The sequence below is a fragment of the Giraffa tippelskirchi genome, chromosome 8 (assembly GCF_054371585.1).
Source record: "Giraffa tippelskirchi isolate mGirTip1 chromosome 8, T2T-mGirTip1v1.2.pri, whole genome shotgun sequence".
Classification (NCBI taxonomy): Eukaryota; Metazoa; Chordata; class Mammalia; order Artiodactyla; family Giraffidae; genus Giraffa; species Giraffa tippelskirchi.
The window spans coordinates 103,006,011-103,021,882 of NC_137282.1; the positions used below are offsets into that span (position 1 = coordinate 103,006,011).

General features: G+C 40.9%; 1 protein-coding gene across 50 annotated transcripts in view; it reads left to right on the plus strand.

Moving 5' to 3' along the window:
- The first annotated feature begins 338 nt into the window (after positions 1-338).
- RNF180 (ring finger protein 180) overlaps positions 339-15,872 on the plus strand; it is a 256,780-nt gene continuing 241,246 nt past the window's right edge. For 23 of the 50 annotated variants that reach the window (XR_014061724.1, XR_014061728.1, XR_014061726.1 and 20 more), the window contains exon 1: positions 339-542. Coding sequence is in view for 5 of the 50 variants with exons in the window: in XM_081518255.1 (XP_081374381.1) it covers positions 4,960-4,962 (3 nt within the window). In the remaining 45 variants the exon portion in view is untranslated. Of the gene's footprint in view, positions 543-654; positions 725-817; positions 1,088-4,905; positions 4,963-15,872 lie in introns of those variants that run through there. The other 27 variants (XR_014061727.1, XR_014061731.1, XM_081518278.1 and 24 more) reach the window with 6 other exon arrangements.

Here is a 15,872-nt window from a genome sequence, read left to right on the forward strand (position 1 = left end):
AGGTAAGCAACTAGGACTGACAACATTAGGGAAAAGTAAACTCAGAGAGTGGTGGTGCCTTAAGGAAGAGTCTAGGTGTGGAGAAGCGTCTGGGGATGTGAGTGGATCTCAGCAGGTAATGGGCCCAGCAGGTGGGCTCGGAGCTCCGAACTGTGGGTGGGACTGGGTGAGGCCGCGGCAGAAGCAGGCACGGCAACTTCTGATGCTCTGGTAAAGGGATGACCAGAAAGCACAACTTTCCCACGGTGCCGCCGGACGGGCGCAGCTGGCGCTGCTCGCCAGGCTGCGCGGGGTCAGGACAGGGCGCCGCCCACGCGCCGCTCGGGCCGGAACCCGCCGAGGTGGGTGCGCGGAGCCAGAGGCGGCGGGAGCGCTTGGGCGCCGAGACCGAGGCCGCGGGCTCCGGGCCGCCGGCGCAGCTCGAGCGCTTTCCGCGGGGTTTGGCTCCTGTCGCTTCCCGTCTCGCCGAACCGGCATCGCCGCCGCCACGAGTCCTCCGAGCCGGGCAGCGGGTGGCCGGGCGCCCCGGGACGCGGACGCAGGTGAGGGCCGGCGGTTGGGAGCCCGGCGGGGCGCGGCCGCCAGAGGGGCCGGCGTTGGCCCGACCGGGCCCGGCCCTGCCCTGCCCTGCCCGGCCTCGGTGGCTCGGGCCCCGGGCTCGCGCCGGGCGGATGCGCCGCGGGCTGGGCTGCGCTGGCCCTGCCGCCTCCCGCCCCGGCCTCAGGTGATGCGGCGGCGGTTTAACTTTCGCACCTGAGGCTCCCGGGGCGGCGGCGACGGCCGCGGGGCGCGAGCCGGCGGGAGGGTGGAATTACACGGGGTCTGGAAGCGCCAGCCGGGCGGCGCCGGGGGCGTGCGGGGAGGGCCGCGGGGCCGGAGCGGGCCGCCCTCCAGGTGGGAATTGGGGAGCCGCGTCCGGTTTCCTCTCGGAGCTCGTGGGGAGAGTCGCACACACCCCCCTTCCACGGCCCGTTCCCTTCGCCCAGATCCACTTTCTTTTGTCTGGTCCATTTCGGTATCGGCGTCTCAGCTGCTTTTGTTGCAGCCTCCGGTTCGGAGGGCTCAGACTTGTTGTCAGAGGTTGTGGGTAAGCTCTGAAATGCAGCGGGGCGGAGGTGGCGAGAGGGTCCCTAGGATGGAGAAGATTTGTCATTAGTGTCCTAATTAGCACTAACATGTCACCGCGTTCTTTTCGAGATAGGACGTACTCAATATTTTTGTAGCATCCAATAGTTTTAAGTGTACACAGGAAAGCATTCATTAGTAATTTCAAAGGAGCATTGTGTGGGCAAGTTACTGTTAAATTACCCATTTTATAGACCAGACAGCTGAGGCACCTACGAGGAAAAGTGATTACATCAAAAACAAGCAGTCAGCCCTTGTGGGAACTGGGGTTAGAACTTGTCTGACCGAGAGTTGTTCTCGGTACACTCACTCAACCTCAAACAAAATTTAGCGCTGAGAGCCCCTCTAATTCGCATATTTTTATTTATTCATTAATTACCAAAACCTTTCTTAAAAATAGACTTGAGTTCTTTCATATTCCTAAAGTAGTACCCCTAAAAGTGATACTTAAATGACCAGAGTCATTCCATTTTTTGAATAGGAGAACCGTAGTAAGGACGAATTTTGTGTGTGTGTTTCCTCTGTCAAACTGTTAATCTCCTATGTGAATCCACTGGGAGCTCAGTTGTACCTAGTGATTAACATAGCAGAGACTCTAAATGTTTGTTTAATGGATAAGTGGAATGGTAGTATGCCTGAGCAGTAAGTTTTCTTTTCTCCTACAAAAGAATTTTACATTTAGAAGAATAATTATTTTAATAATTGCAATGAAAATTAACTTGTAATCAGGTGCATATTATGTTGTCCTTTCTCTCCAGTGCCGTCAACAATGCACCCCTTTCCCTGCTTTTAAATGATTTTGCCAACAGATCTTTTATTGCCCCGTTTTTGTTCCTCTGTTACATTTGTGTTTGGTTTTTCAAAGTGAATATATTTTTTTCTTTTAAAATTCAAAGAAAGGAGTCTTAAAAAAAAAAAAAACAAGCTTTTTCTCCTTTATGAAATAGACTTAACTAGGCTTTTATGGGGATATCTGAGGATAGACACCTGCTTCTTTAATTAGTACTTCCCGTATGTCAAGCAGAGTTCTTCTAGGCAAGTATCCAATGAATTAATAATAATATATCCCTGTAATATTTTATGAGACATCTACCTCATATAATGCCTTTTTATCAAACAGAATAAAGCTAAAAAAAATTCAGTTAAATTTTGCTAACTACATAGCACACATTTTAGGGCACAGTTCGCCTAGACTTAATTAGTGACTCATGGAATAAACACTAACAATTCTCTTTCCCTTGCACCATCTTTGCTCAGCAACTGGAAAGAAAAAGAACTGTAATCTATCCCTTCTCTCAGAAGGGATATTTAGAGAATTAATGAAGTAATGTCTGGAGAATATTTTAATCTCCTTGGAAGAAAGCTGCTTTGTGACTTCAAAGTGTGACTATAGGGTCATGAAACACTGCCACTCCCCACAACATGCTGTCATTTATGTTTTTAGAATGGTCATTCCAGGTGGTTACTTTAGGAGGCTAGATGTTTATTTAAAAAGTGCTGCTGGTATTCAGTCATTTTAAATATTTGAAAAATTTAGTCAGTTTTACAAGCAACATAAAAATATTTTAGAATCTCTTTTATAAGTACTGGTTTTTTTGTTTGTATTTTTATAATCCAAAACTATGTAGCTCAGTTTGAACATCTTTTATTTGCTAAACTTGGCAGAATGATTTCTGCATGGTTGCAAAACTCAGCTCTGCCTCCAAGATTTTACTGCTCTTAAGGATATTTAAACAGTTATCATGAAGGCTATGAAGACAACTGTGAAAGGTGTTTTAAAAATAGTTTTAATTAATGGCAGCATTATTAGAAAATGTTTGTAACCTTCTCAGAGTGACTGCCCTGTAATGGACACTGCTTGCTTGTAGGCTTGTATACATTTGTAATGTGGTGGTGGTGTAGTCACTAAGCCGTGTCCCAGGGAACAGACAAGGATATCTGTTTCATGTTTAACATGAATTTTTTTTTCTCACTTTGGAAGGTTAATAGTTCATTTTTAAGGTCTCATCAAAATTCCCTGCATCAGAACAGCTCTAATAAGCAGGCAGTCCCCAGTAAAATGGTGACATAAAAATGCCCACATTAAAAATATCTTCTTTTGGCCCTAGTATACAATAATGTGTACAAAAATGTTATATTAACCAAATAATGTTATATTGACCAAACTAAGTGTCTGGTACAGTAAACATTAACTGCATAATTAACAAGGTGTTTTATTATTTTCCTTGATTTAAGAAAATGTTTGAGGAAATTACTTGATTGGTAAGTCTTTTACAAAATCCAGCTGAGAAAATTAGAGATATTGCATTTTTTTGTCTTAATAAATTTCTCTGTAGCAAGCAGAAATATTAGAAATTATTCTGTTAATGATGGAACTACCTTTAAGTTCTGTAATCATTTTTCCTGATTAGTTCACTGATAGTCTGACAGGTGGAAACCTTAGAAACAAGCAGTAGGTCATTAGCAGAGATTTTAACAGCAGCTTCAAAACATCGTTCATAAAATTGCTGAGATAAGAATGAGGTTTATTCTGATTGAGAATTTCCTGGCCTATTCAGAAACCTGTTAAAAAAATTTTTTCCCCCAAGGGGCCAGAGTTGAAATACAAACACCAGTTTAGGCAGCATGAAATGAATAGTATATATATGTGGGCTCTTCTGTGACCCCATGGTCTGTAGCCCACCTAGCTCTGTCCATGGGATTTTCCAGGCAGGAATACTGGAGTGGGGTGGCATTTCCTTCTCCAGTGGATCTTCCCAACCCAGGGATCAAACCCGCATCTCCTGTATTGGCAGGCAGATTCTCTACCACTGAGTCACCTAGGAAGCCCACTAGTCCCCTGAAAGATATATAAATTATAGAATTAGTATTTTTGTATAACTTCACTTGTCTGACTTAGAACTAGCTAAGGCTGTAGAGTCCTAAATAAAACATGCTACGCTCTAGTCTGGCATTATACATTTTGCTCATCCAACAACCATAGCCTTTCCCATTTTAGTGTTTTGGCTTATATTGTTTTCCTTGCTCAAGATGCCCATTCCTCTCCACTCTACTTGGTAATGCTATCTAAATTTTCTCTGTGCTTTAGGACCCAGCTGGAATACTTTTTTCCAGAAAGCCTTCCCTGACTCCCTAGTTCTTATTTTTTAGTTCACCATGTCTATTTGTTAATTACTCCTTGTTTTTTTATTATTTCTTTTATTTTGGCCTTCAATTTGTTTTTCTTTAATTTTGATTATAGTTGCTTTACAATGTTGTGTTATTTTCTGTTGTACAGCAAAGTGAATCAGTTCTACATATATCCCTGCTTTTTTAGATTCTTTCCACCTCTAGGCTGTTACAGAGTATTGAGAGTTCCCAATACAGTAGGTTCTTATTATCTGTTTTATGTACAGTAGAGTGTATATGTCAATCCCAGTCTCTCAATTTATCCCCCCCTCTGTTTCCCCCTTGGTAACTAGAAGTTTGTTTTTTATATTTGTGACTCTTTTTCTGTTTTATAAATAAGTTTGTTTGTACCTTTTTTTTTAAAGATTCTACATATAAGCGATATCACATGTATTTGTCTTTGACTTACTTCACTCAGTATGACATCCATGTCACCGCAAATGGAATTATTTCATTCTTTTTTTTTTTTGAGTGTTTCAAAGTTTTACTCATTGAAACCAAAAAAGGTTTTTTATTAATTTTTATTGGAGTGTAGTTACTTTACAATGTTGTGTTAGTTTCTGCTGTGCAGCAAACTGAATCAGTTACACATATATCTCCTGTGTTTTTTAGGTTTCCTTCCCGTTTAGGTCACCAAAGAGCATTGAGTAGAGTTCCCTGTGCTATATGGTAGGTTCTCATTAGTTTTCTGTGTTATGCATTGTAGTGTGTATATGTCAATCCCAATCTCCCAGCTCATCCCACCCCCATTTCCTCCTTTGGTATTCATAATTTGTTCTCTACATCTGTGTCTCTATTTCTGTTTTGCAAATAAGTTCATCTGTACCATTTTTGTAGATTCCACATATGTGTGTTAACATACTATACTTCTTCTTCTCTTTCTGACTTCCCTCCTATGACAGTCTCTGGATCTACCCATGTCTCTGTAAATGGCACTATTTTGTTCATTTTTATGTCTGAGTAGTATTCCATTGTATATATGTACCACAGCTTCTTTATCCATTCATCCTTGGGTGGGCATCTAGGTTGCTCCCACGTCCTGGCTGTTGTAAATAGTGCTGCAATGTGTATTGCGTTACGTGTAGTTTTTCAGGTTACCGTTTTCTCCGGATATGTGCCCAAGAGTAGTATTGAATTTGTTTTCCACCTAGTTTTTTTTTTTTCCCCTCAAAAGTACAAGTGTGTGTTAGTCACTCAGTCGTGTCTGACTCTCTGCAATCCCATCGACTGTAGCTCGCCAGGCTCCTCTGTCCATGGGATGCTCCAGGCAAGAATACTAAGAATACTGGAGTGGGTTGCCATTTCCTTCTCCAGGGGATCTTCCTGACCCAGGGACTGAACCCTGGTCTATCACACTGCAGGCAGATTCTTTACTGTCTGAGCTACCAGGGAACAGGTCATATATTCAATATGTATTTTCCTCAATCATGTACAGCACCTATAATGCTAAATACTAGCTGGACATATTAAGCTTGTAAGGTTAGATCTATAAAAAAGCATTCTGCTTAGAGACAGGGTAAAATATCTTCATGCTTTATAATTGTGTCAGTCAGTGTTCTGGTAGAAAATATGTAGCAAGCTCAAAATGGAGTAGTTGATAAGATTAATTTTAAAAGTGTGCCTGAGGTAAAATAAACCAACAATGGATGGTGAAGCATCACAAGACTAACAATAATGAGAACCATTATCATCCCTAGGCCTAAAGAGGTAAGAGAATAGGATCATGACTAAACCCAGAGAGGGTAGCTATATGGGGAAGGCTGCCTGGCTAGACCTCTGGCCTTTCTGAGATTGAGAGGCATGGAGGAATAAATACCCCTCTTCACTCCCTTGCAGCTCTTTGATTTCCTGGTGGTGCTTCCCGCTGGCAAATTTAGCTGGAAGACAGAAGATGGGAGGGGGGGAGGGAGTATTTTTGCAGGTCGGAAGTCAGCCTCCTGGGAATTAGAGCACAGTAGAGTAGGTGAAAAATACCTCTGGAGTGTGGATGAGGGAGGACGAAGGATATCCAGTGCCGTAATCACATCATCTAGAGTGAGTGTTTTCATTACACTTACATAAGCCTTTTTGTGCTTTCTCTATTTCATAACAGGCAAACATGTTTGTTTCTAGCCTAATTCAGTTTGTTTTATGATTGATGTATGATTTATGACACTGTTTTATGATTGATGTATTTCATAAGAACCACTGTCCCTCTTTTATGGTTTAGCTAATGTATTGTTATGCATGTTTTCTCAATGATTTCATTTTTTCTTATTTTGTGTTTTGCTTGTACAGTACCCAGGTGGGAGACATAGAACTGTCTACATGGCCACTGGGAAAACTGTCCCTTCACCATGCTAATCACATGATTGATCGGAATTAGTGGTGCTTGCTCAATTTTCTTTTGCGCCATTTTCGTAGATCAGTGGTTGTCAGCCTTGGTGTATGTGGTTCTCGTTGCAGATACTCTGGTTCAAGCAGGTTTAAGGTAAATCTTGAGCATCTGTTCTTTTAAAAAGATTTCATATATTTCAGATGCACAGATGTGAGAATCACTCACACAGGTAGTAGTTTTGATCATAGATTCCCCCACATTTAATGTATATGTGGCGCTCTTTAGTATAATAATTAAGGCTCCAATAGAAAGCCACTTCTACTTTATGTACTCTTCAAAACAAAATAAATGTTTTTTATTTTTTCACATTGAGAAATGTTCATGATATAAGATGCCAAACATGTGATTTCCATATTATTAAAGCAAATAAGTTTAAAATTTTAAATAGATACAAAAACTTTTAAATATTAACATACACTATAGAGAATAGCATAATGAACACCCATATTCCCACCATGTAACCGTATAAAGTGTTAACATTTAATTTTTTTCAGATTTTTTTAAGAAAAAAATGCAAGTAAAATTTAAGCCCCCTTAGATCATCCCTTCGGAGAAGGCAGTGGCACCCCACTCCAGTACTCTTGCCTGGAAAATCCCATGGGTGGAGGAGCCTGGTAGGCTGCAGACCCATGGGGTCGCTAGGAGTCGGACACGACTGAGCGACTTCACTTTCACTTTTCCCTTTCATGCACTGGAGAGGGAAGTGGCAACCCACTCCAGTATTCTTGCCTGGAGAATCCCAGGGACGGAGGAGCCTGGTGGGCTGCCGTCTATGGGGTCGCACAGAGTCGGGCACGACTGAAGCGACTTAGCAGTAGCAGTAGCAGTAGATCATTCCTTTACTGATACGTGTATATGTAGCTTTTATACTTTTGCTACATATTCATGTATCGCTAAAGAAACTGTAACATTGTTGCACATGCTTTTTTGTTTTGTTTTGTAGCTGTTCAGAATGTAGGATAAATAAGTGCATCAGATTTCTGGAAACATTTAAAGAAGGCAAGCTAAACCATGCATACACACTTCAGGAGATTCTAAGGACATCACTGAATGGGAAGACAGAAGAAAACTACTATAGCATGGCTGTTTCGGGATTATAAACCAAATCTTCATCTTAGTACAGCATCTAAGTATCACTGCATTCTAGGGAGATCCATGCTAAAGGACTATTTAGAACAGCTGTCTGCAGATACATTTGCTGCTAGACAGTGGTAAGTTTGTAGAACAGGAGAATAAATGATAGCAAATTGGGTACATTGGGTACATGATCTAGATTCTATAATTACAAAAAATGTGGGGAGTAAGCAAAGGCAAATCAAATGTAAAAGTAAAATGCACTAAAATTCATGTGGTTGGATAGAAGTGTATGCAGTTTTTTGTGAACTCTGTTAATTTATTTGACCCTGATTTATTTTTAGAATGACTCAAGAAGAGTATTTCTAATGTCGCCTAAAAGCTGATCAAGACAATGCGGATCCTGCAACTTAGAGCTGATCACTGCTTCCATATCTTACCCTCTCCTTTTCTCACTGTAGTCAGCTCAGATGCCAGCAGATAGGCGAGGGCAGCCAATGATTTCATTGACTCCTCTGTTCTAGTAAATGACTTTATAGAGAGCACTTTCCCCCATCCCGACTTTGAACTCTCTGTAAGGGCTTCAGTCCTCCTCATTCCTCTTGTCCTTCAAAATGTCAAGACTCTAGAAAATAGGAACTTCCTACTCATAAAACGATAGACATACTTTAGGAAGTTACTTTACTCTCTAGGCCTTCGTTTCCTCATTTATGAAACAATTAACAATCCCTACATCACAGGAATGTCCTGATGGTTAAAGGAGCTAGTGCTATTTAATAATCACTGTATTCAAGAGTAGTAGCTAGTATTTAAAATAATTCCAACCCCTTGAATTTGTGTTTTATATGTAGAGATTTTAGTTTAAAAAATATGGAGAGTATGCCACTTTCTGTCCCATTGCTGATTGAAAAGAGAAAAGTACTATTTTCTGATAGATACCTTCATAAAGAAAATTATAAATAATCTGAATATCTCCAATGAGATATAAGATATGTTATCAAACCGCATAAGGTGTCATGAAGCTCAGATCATATTCTAAAATGAAGCTTCTAAAATGTCAATCCTGAGGCTGAGACCAGCTTCCTCCAGTGGTGTTTGTAAATTTACCCTGGTGATACCAGTAAGTTGTGCCCTGACTTCAAGCAGAGTTAGGAAAGAATGACATTTTTTTGTCTTGCCTATGCTTACTTACTTATTCACTCATTCATTCAACTGTTATAAACTGCTAAGGATTTTGCATCTCAGCAAGGAAGATAAACATGGAATGAGTAGTTAAAAGCATGATGAATGTTCTAAAGGAGAATTAGAAAGGTTGTTGGGGGAAAATGGGGTAGCAATGAGTCAGACACGACTTAGTAACTAACACTAACACACACTGGGGGAAAATAATAGATCAAGAATGACCCACTCTCCTTTCTCCTCTAGAAAGCGGCATTTTAGCTGAGACTTGATGGATATGGTTCTATTCCCTAGAGACTAGAGGCAAGCTTTCCAGAGATCCAGAGTTAGGAGCAGGAGGAGTGAGCCAGTGAAGTGGAGGAGTGGAAGGAAGCCTGGACTGCTGGACTGTAGAGCCGATGGGCTGAGCACTGGCAGCAGCCTGATGAGCCACTCATTTCAGTTCAGTTGCTCAGTCGTGTCTGACTCTTTATGACCCCATAGACTGCAGCATGCCAGGCTTTCCTGTCCTTCACCATCTCCCGGAGCTTGCTCAAACTCATGCCCATTGAGTTGGTGTTGTCATCCAACCATCTCGTCCTCTGTTGTCCCCTTCTCCCACCTTTAATCTTTCCCAGCATCAGGGTCTTTTCAGATGAGACAGTTCTTCCAATCAGGTGGCCAATGTACTGGAGTTTCAGCTTCAGCATCAGTCCTTCCAATGAATATTCAGGACTGATTTCCTTTAGGATGGACTGGTTGGATCTCCTTGCAGTCCAAGGGACTCTCAAGAGTCTTCTCCAGCACCACCGTTCAAAACCATCAATTCTACGGCTTTCAGCTTTCTTTATAGTCCAGCTTTTACATCCATACATGACTACTGGAAAAACCATAGCTTTTACGAGATGGACCTTTGTTGGGAAAGTAATGTCTCTGCTTTTTAATATGCTGTCTAGTTTGGTCATAGGTTTTCTTCCAAGGAGCAAGCATCTTTACATTTCATGGCTTCGGTCACCATCTGCAGTGATTTTGGAGCCCAAAATAATAAAGTCTGTCACTGTTTCCATTGTTGCCCCATCTATTTGCCATGAAGTGATGGGACCAAATGCCATGATCTTTGTTTTTTGAATGTTGAGTTTTAAGCCAGCTTTTTCACTCTCCTTTTTCACTTTCATCAAGAGGCTCTTTAGTTTCTCTTCCCTTTCTGCCATAAGGGTGGTGGTCATCTGCCTATCTGAGGTTATTGATATTTCTCCCAGCAATCTTGATTCCAGCTTGTGTTTCATCAAGTCTGTTGTTTCACATGATGTATTCTGCATATAAGTTAAATAAGCAGAGTGACAATATACAGCCTTGACATACTCCTTTCCCAGTTTGGAACCAGTCCATTGGTCCACGTCTGGTTCTAACTGTTGCTTTTTGAACTGCATACTGATATCTCACGAGGCAGGTCAGGTAGTCTGGTATTCCCATCTCTTGAAGAATTTTCCACAGTTTGTTGTGATCCACACAGTCAAAGGCTTTGGTGTAGTCAATAAAGCAGAGGTAGATGTTCTTCTGGAACTTTCTTTTTCTGTGATCCAGTGAATGTTGCCAATTTGATCTCTGGTTCCTCTGCCTTTTCTAAATCCAGTTTGAACATCTGGAGGTTCTTGGTTCAGGTACTGTTGCAGCCTGACTTGAAGAATTTTGAGCATTACTTTGCTAGCGTGTGAGATGAGTGCAATTGTGCAGTAGTTTGAACATTCTTTGGCATTGCCTTTCTTAGGGATTGGAATGAAAACTGACCCTTTCCAGTCCTGTGGCCACTGCTGAGTTTTCCAAATTTGTTGGCATATTGAGTGCAGCACTTTCACAGCATCATCTTTTGAAACTTGAAATAGCTCAACTGGAATTCCATCCCCTCCACTAGCTTTTTCGTAGTGATGCTTCCTATGGCCCACTTGACTTCACACTCCAGGATGTCTGGTTCTAGGTGAGTGATCACACCATCATGGTTATCTGGGTCATTAAGATCTTTTTTGTACAGTTCTGTATGTTCTTGCTACCTTGTCTTAGTATCTTCTGCTTCTGTTAGGTCCATAGAAGAAGAGTGATGATTTGTTTTTTTTTATCTACAAGAACTCTGCCTTCAAGGTGGAGAATAAAATGCTTCAGATTTTCAAAAAGTAAAACCTTGGTGATCAGAACCACAATTTTTCACCTAGAATTTTTTAGGTGACACATTTGCCTATTGTTTATAGACTATATGGGACAGAATATCTTCCTCTTCCTCTATCTCTTTCTTGGTCTCTTAGATTCTATCCCATTCCACCTTTTGGAAAGAGCTGGCAAGATATCTTTAGTCCTGGACCGATTTTAATCCTCCTTTCTCACTTTGCCCTTTCCCTTCTGGATTCTGATGTTTTCCGAACAAATCCTAACAAACATGACTTTTTTTGTTTTGTTGTTTGCTCAGTCATGTCCAACTCTTTGCAACCCCATGGACTGTAGCCCACAGGCTCCTCTGTCCATGGGGTTTTCCAGGCAAGAATACTAGAGTGGGTTGCTATTTCCTCCTTCAGGGGATTTTCCTGACCCAGGGATCAACCTTTCCACCTTTTTGAAAGAGCTGGCAAGGATTCTTTTCTCCTCAATACATTTTCATCCTTGTGTCTCCCTTTGCCCTTTCCCTTTAGGGTTCTGGATGTTTCAGAACAAATATTGTAAGGAACATGACCAGAACTCTGAGTGACATTGCCAAATAACTGGAATTAGAAGTTTTTCTTACAGTGCTTAACAGAGAGGAAGCACCTGGTTATGATAATATGAAGAGCTATGCTGCAAATATTAGAACTTATCTAGAAATATTTGATTGTGTACTACATAAATGCATAGATGAGCTTGTAACAAGGTATTTAAAAGAGAACTCAGGAGCTAAAAAGAAGAAAGGTGGAGAGAGCTTGGCAAGTAGACACATGACAGAAAATCTACCCTTGGTGTTAGAGTGAGCTTGCTGGGCTCCCTAATACAGTGGCTTGGGTTTTAATACTCATAGTTAAACAGGAGACCAAGGCCTTGGGTACAAATGAAGCAGGGAGTTGGGAATTGAGACTCCTGAGTAAAGTCAGGCCTTGGAAAGGGCAGCATTTTCCATAGAATAGTAGATTATTGGAAAAAAAAATGGTCCGGTGATACAGATTATGAGGAAATCTATATTGACATAGTCTCTGAGTAGATGGTAAAGTCTCATTTGAAAATTCTATTTATTCAGTTTTTTTAAATAATATTTTTATGAAAAATTTCAAGCATACACAAAAGTAGAGGACTGGTATAATGAATCATTACGTACCCATCAGCCAGCTTTAATAGTTACCTTCCATTTTTGTTTCATTTTTCTGCGTTACATATGATTTGTTTCTGCATTATATAATTTTGCTTGTAAATACTCAAAATTAGAATATTTATCTCTAGCCTGCTGCTGCTGCTAAGTTGCTTCAGCTGTGTCCGACTGTGGCCTAAGGACCTTTAAAAAACAGAACAGTTTTATATATTATGTCCAATGAAGTTAACAGTTCTTTAGTATCATCTAATACCTAATTCATGTATAATTTTCCCTGGTTGTCTCAAAAATATTTTCCTTAGAGTTGATTTGTTTGAATTAAGAATCAAACAAGGTCTACACATTTCATTTGATGGATGTCTTAAATCTCTTAAGTTTCTCCTCTCTCTTTTAAAATTAATTTTCTGATAAAGCCAAGTTGTAGAATTAACCACATACCGTACTGGGCTAGTTTTAAAGTCTCATAATGTCATTTCCACTACAGCACAGTTTCACTCATCTCACACACTAGCAAAGTAATGCTCAAAATTCTCCAAGCCAGACTTCAACAGTAAGTGAACTGTGAAGTTCCAGATGTTCAAGCTGGATCCAGAGGAACCAGAGATCAAATTGCCAACATCTATTGGATCATCGAAAAAGCAAGGGAGTTCCAGAAAAACATCTGCTTTATTGACTACACCTAAGCCTTTGACTGTGTGGATATAGCAAACTGGAAAATTCTTCAAGAGATGGGAATACCAGACTACCTTACCTGCCTCCTGAGAAATCTGTATGCAGGTCAAGAAGCAACTGTTAGAACCGGACATGGGACAACAGACTAGTTCCAAATTGGGAAAGGAGTACGTCAAGGCGGTATATTGACATCCTGCTTATTTACCTTATATGAAAAGTGCATCATGAGAAATGCTGGGCTGGATGAAGCACAAGCTGGAATCAAGTTTGCCGGGAGAAATATCAATAACCTCAGATACGCAGAAGATACCACCCTTATGGCAGAAAGTGAAGAAGAGCTAAAGAGCCTCTTGATGAAAGTGAGAGAGGAGAGTGAAAAAGTTGGCTTAAAGCTCAGCATTCAGAAAACTAAGATCATGGCATCAGGTCCCATCACTTCATGGCAAATAGATGGGGAAACAACAGAAACAGTGACAGACTTCATTATTTTGGGCTCCAAAATCACTGCAGATGGTAACTGCAGCCATAGAAAAGCTATGACTAACCTAGACAGCATATTAAAAAGCAGAGACATTACTTTGCCAACAAAGGTCCATCTAATCAAGTCTATGGTTTTTCCAGTAGTCATGTATGGATGTAAGAGTTGGACTATAAAGAAAGCTGAGAGCCCTAGAATTGATGGTTTTTAACGGTGGTGTTGGAGAAGACTCTTGAGAGTCCCTGGACTGCAAGGAGATCCAACCAGTCAATCCTAAAGGAAATCAGTCCTGAATGTTCATTGGAAGAACTGATGCTGAAACTCCAGTACTTTGGCCACCTGATGCAAAGAACTGACTCATTGCAGAAGACCCTGAGTTTAGGCAAGATTGAAGGTGGGAAGAAAAGGGGACGACAGAGGATGAGTTGGTTGGATGGCATCACTGACTCGATGGACATGAGTTTGAGCAAGCTTCAGGAGTTGGTGATGGACAAGGAAGCCTGGCGTGCTGCAGTCCATGGGGTGCAAAGACTCGGACATGACTGAATAACTGAACTGAATGTCATTTAACACATTCATCTATTCATATAATAAATAAAGTGGTTCTTAGATTTAATTATTTGATTCAGTTCAGGCTATTATAGTTATTGTTTTAAGAATACTTTAGAGATGGTGCTAAATACTTCCAATTACATTTTATCAAGAGGCACAAGATGTTTGGTGGTTGGTATAACATGAATTGTATCCCCTCCAAATTCATATATTGAAGAGTTAATTCCCAGTGTGTACCTCAGGCTGTGACTGTATTTGGATATAAGGCCTTTAAATTGTGATTAAGTTGGAATGAGACTGTTTGGGTAGACTCAATCCTATCCGGTGTCCTTGTTTTGTTGTTCAGTCACTCAGTAGTGTCTGACTTGGACATGGACTGTAACACGCCAGTCATCCCTGTCCTTCACTATCTCCTGGAGTTTGCTCAAACTCATGTCCATTGAGTGTCCTTATAAGTAGAGGAAATTTGGGCTTGCAAAAAGACCTCAGGATACGTGCCTACAGAAGAAAGGTCATAGAGGGATGCATGAGAAGGCAGCCATCTAAAACCCAAGGAGAGAGCCTTCAGAGAAACCAACCCTGATGGCCCCTTGATCTTAGACTTCTAGTTCCAGAAGTGGAACACACTGTGGGAAAAAAAAAAAAATCTATTGTTAAAGCCACCCATTTGGTGGTATTTTGTTATGTTAACCCTAGCTAACCAGTATAGTTGTTCTATTTTCAGTAATGTTAAGATTGATCTTTGAGTTCAGGTGGTAACAGCCCTGAGTCACTCAGTCATGCCTGACTCTGCGAACTCAGACTGTAGCCCGACAGGTTCCTCTGTCCACCAGCTTCTCCAGGCAAGAATACTGGATTGGGTTGCCACTCCCTTCTGCAGGGATCTTCTTGCAGAAGATCTCAGGTCTCATGTATAACAGGCAGATTCTTTACCATCTGAGCTAACAGGGAAGCCCAGCCTTATGCATACATTATGAAATGCTCATCCCTTTTCCCTAACGTTTTCAGTAGAAGTATCCATTGATGTCTTTCCCTAGATCCATCATTTCATTAGGAGTTGAAAATGGTGATTATATTAATCATCCTACATTTATTAGCATGATCTGTAAACTGAAGGATTTTTCCTCACTATTTGATTACCCAGAAATGGTCTATAGATTCTTTTCCATATTCATTTTTAATTCTGACATCTTTCAAATCACCTGAGAATCCTTAGCTTCACATTTTAGTTCTTGGATTTATACTAATAGGGTGAGCCAAGGAGCCTCAAACTGAGAAACTTATCTAAAAAACTATTCCTATTCTGGTGATGTCCCTTATGCATCTGGCAGATACAGTGTGAAACTGTTCTTTCTGGAGGGGCAGGTCCTCAACAAAGTCCCATGTTTGTCTCATAGTAAAGATGAATTCATATTCTAAGATTACAAAACTCAGGGGGAAGTAAATGAGACATACCTGAATGGAAATTTAGATCCCCAGAAAATTTATGTGAGCCCAGGGCTAAGGATTCTGTCCTCTTCTCTATCAGTCCTTAGAGCCTTATAGACCTCATCCTTTTTCATGACTTAGAGAACAGCTGTGTTTAAAGCTTCTGCTCAGATGCTCGTCAAAACTCCAGATTCTTGAATCCAACTTGTACTCAACAGATCTGTGTGAAAGTTGAATAGACATCTCAAACTTAATACATCCAGAACTCCTCATGTGCCCCTTCTGTTCTACCTGTGTCTGTCCCCATATCTGTTGATGGCAGTTCTATCCTTACAGTTGCTTTCATTGGAACCATCCTTGATTCCCTTTTCTCTTAGAACCCATATTCAATCTGTCTGAAAGTCCTGTCCTGCCTTCAACATATATCCAGAATTTGACTATTGTTTACCATTACGACTGCTATCACCCCAATTGGAGCTTTATGTTTTGACTGGATTACTGTAGGAACATTTTTCCAT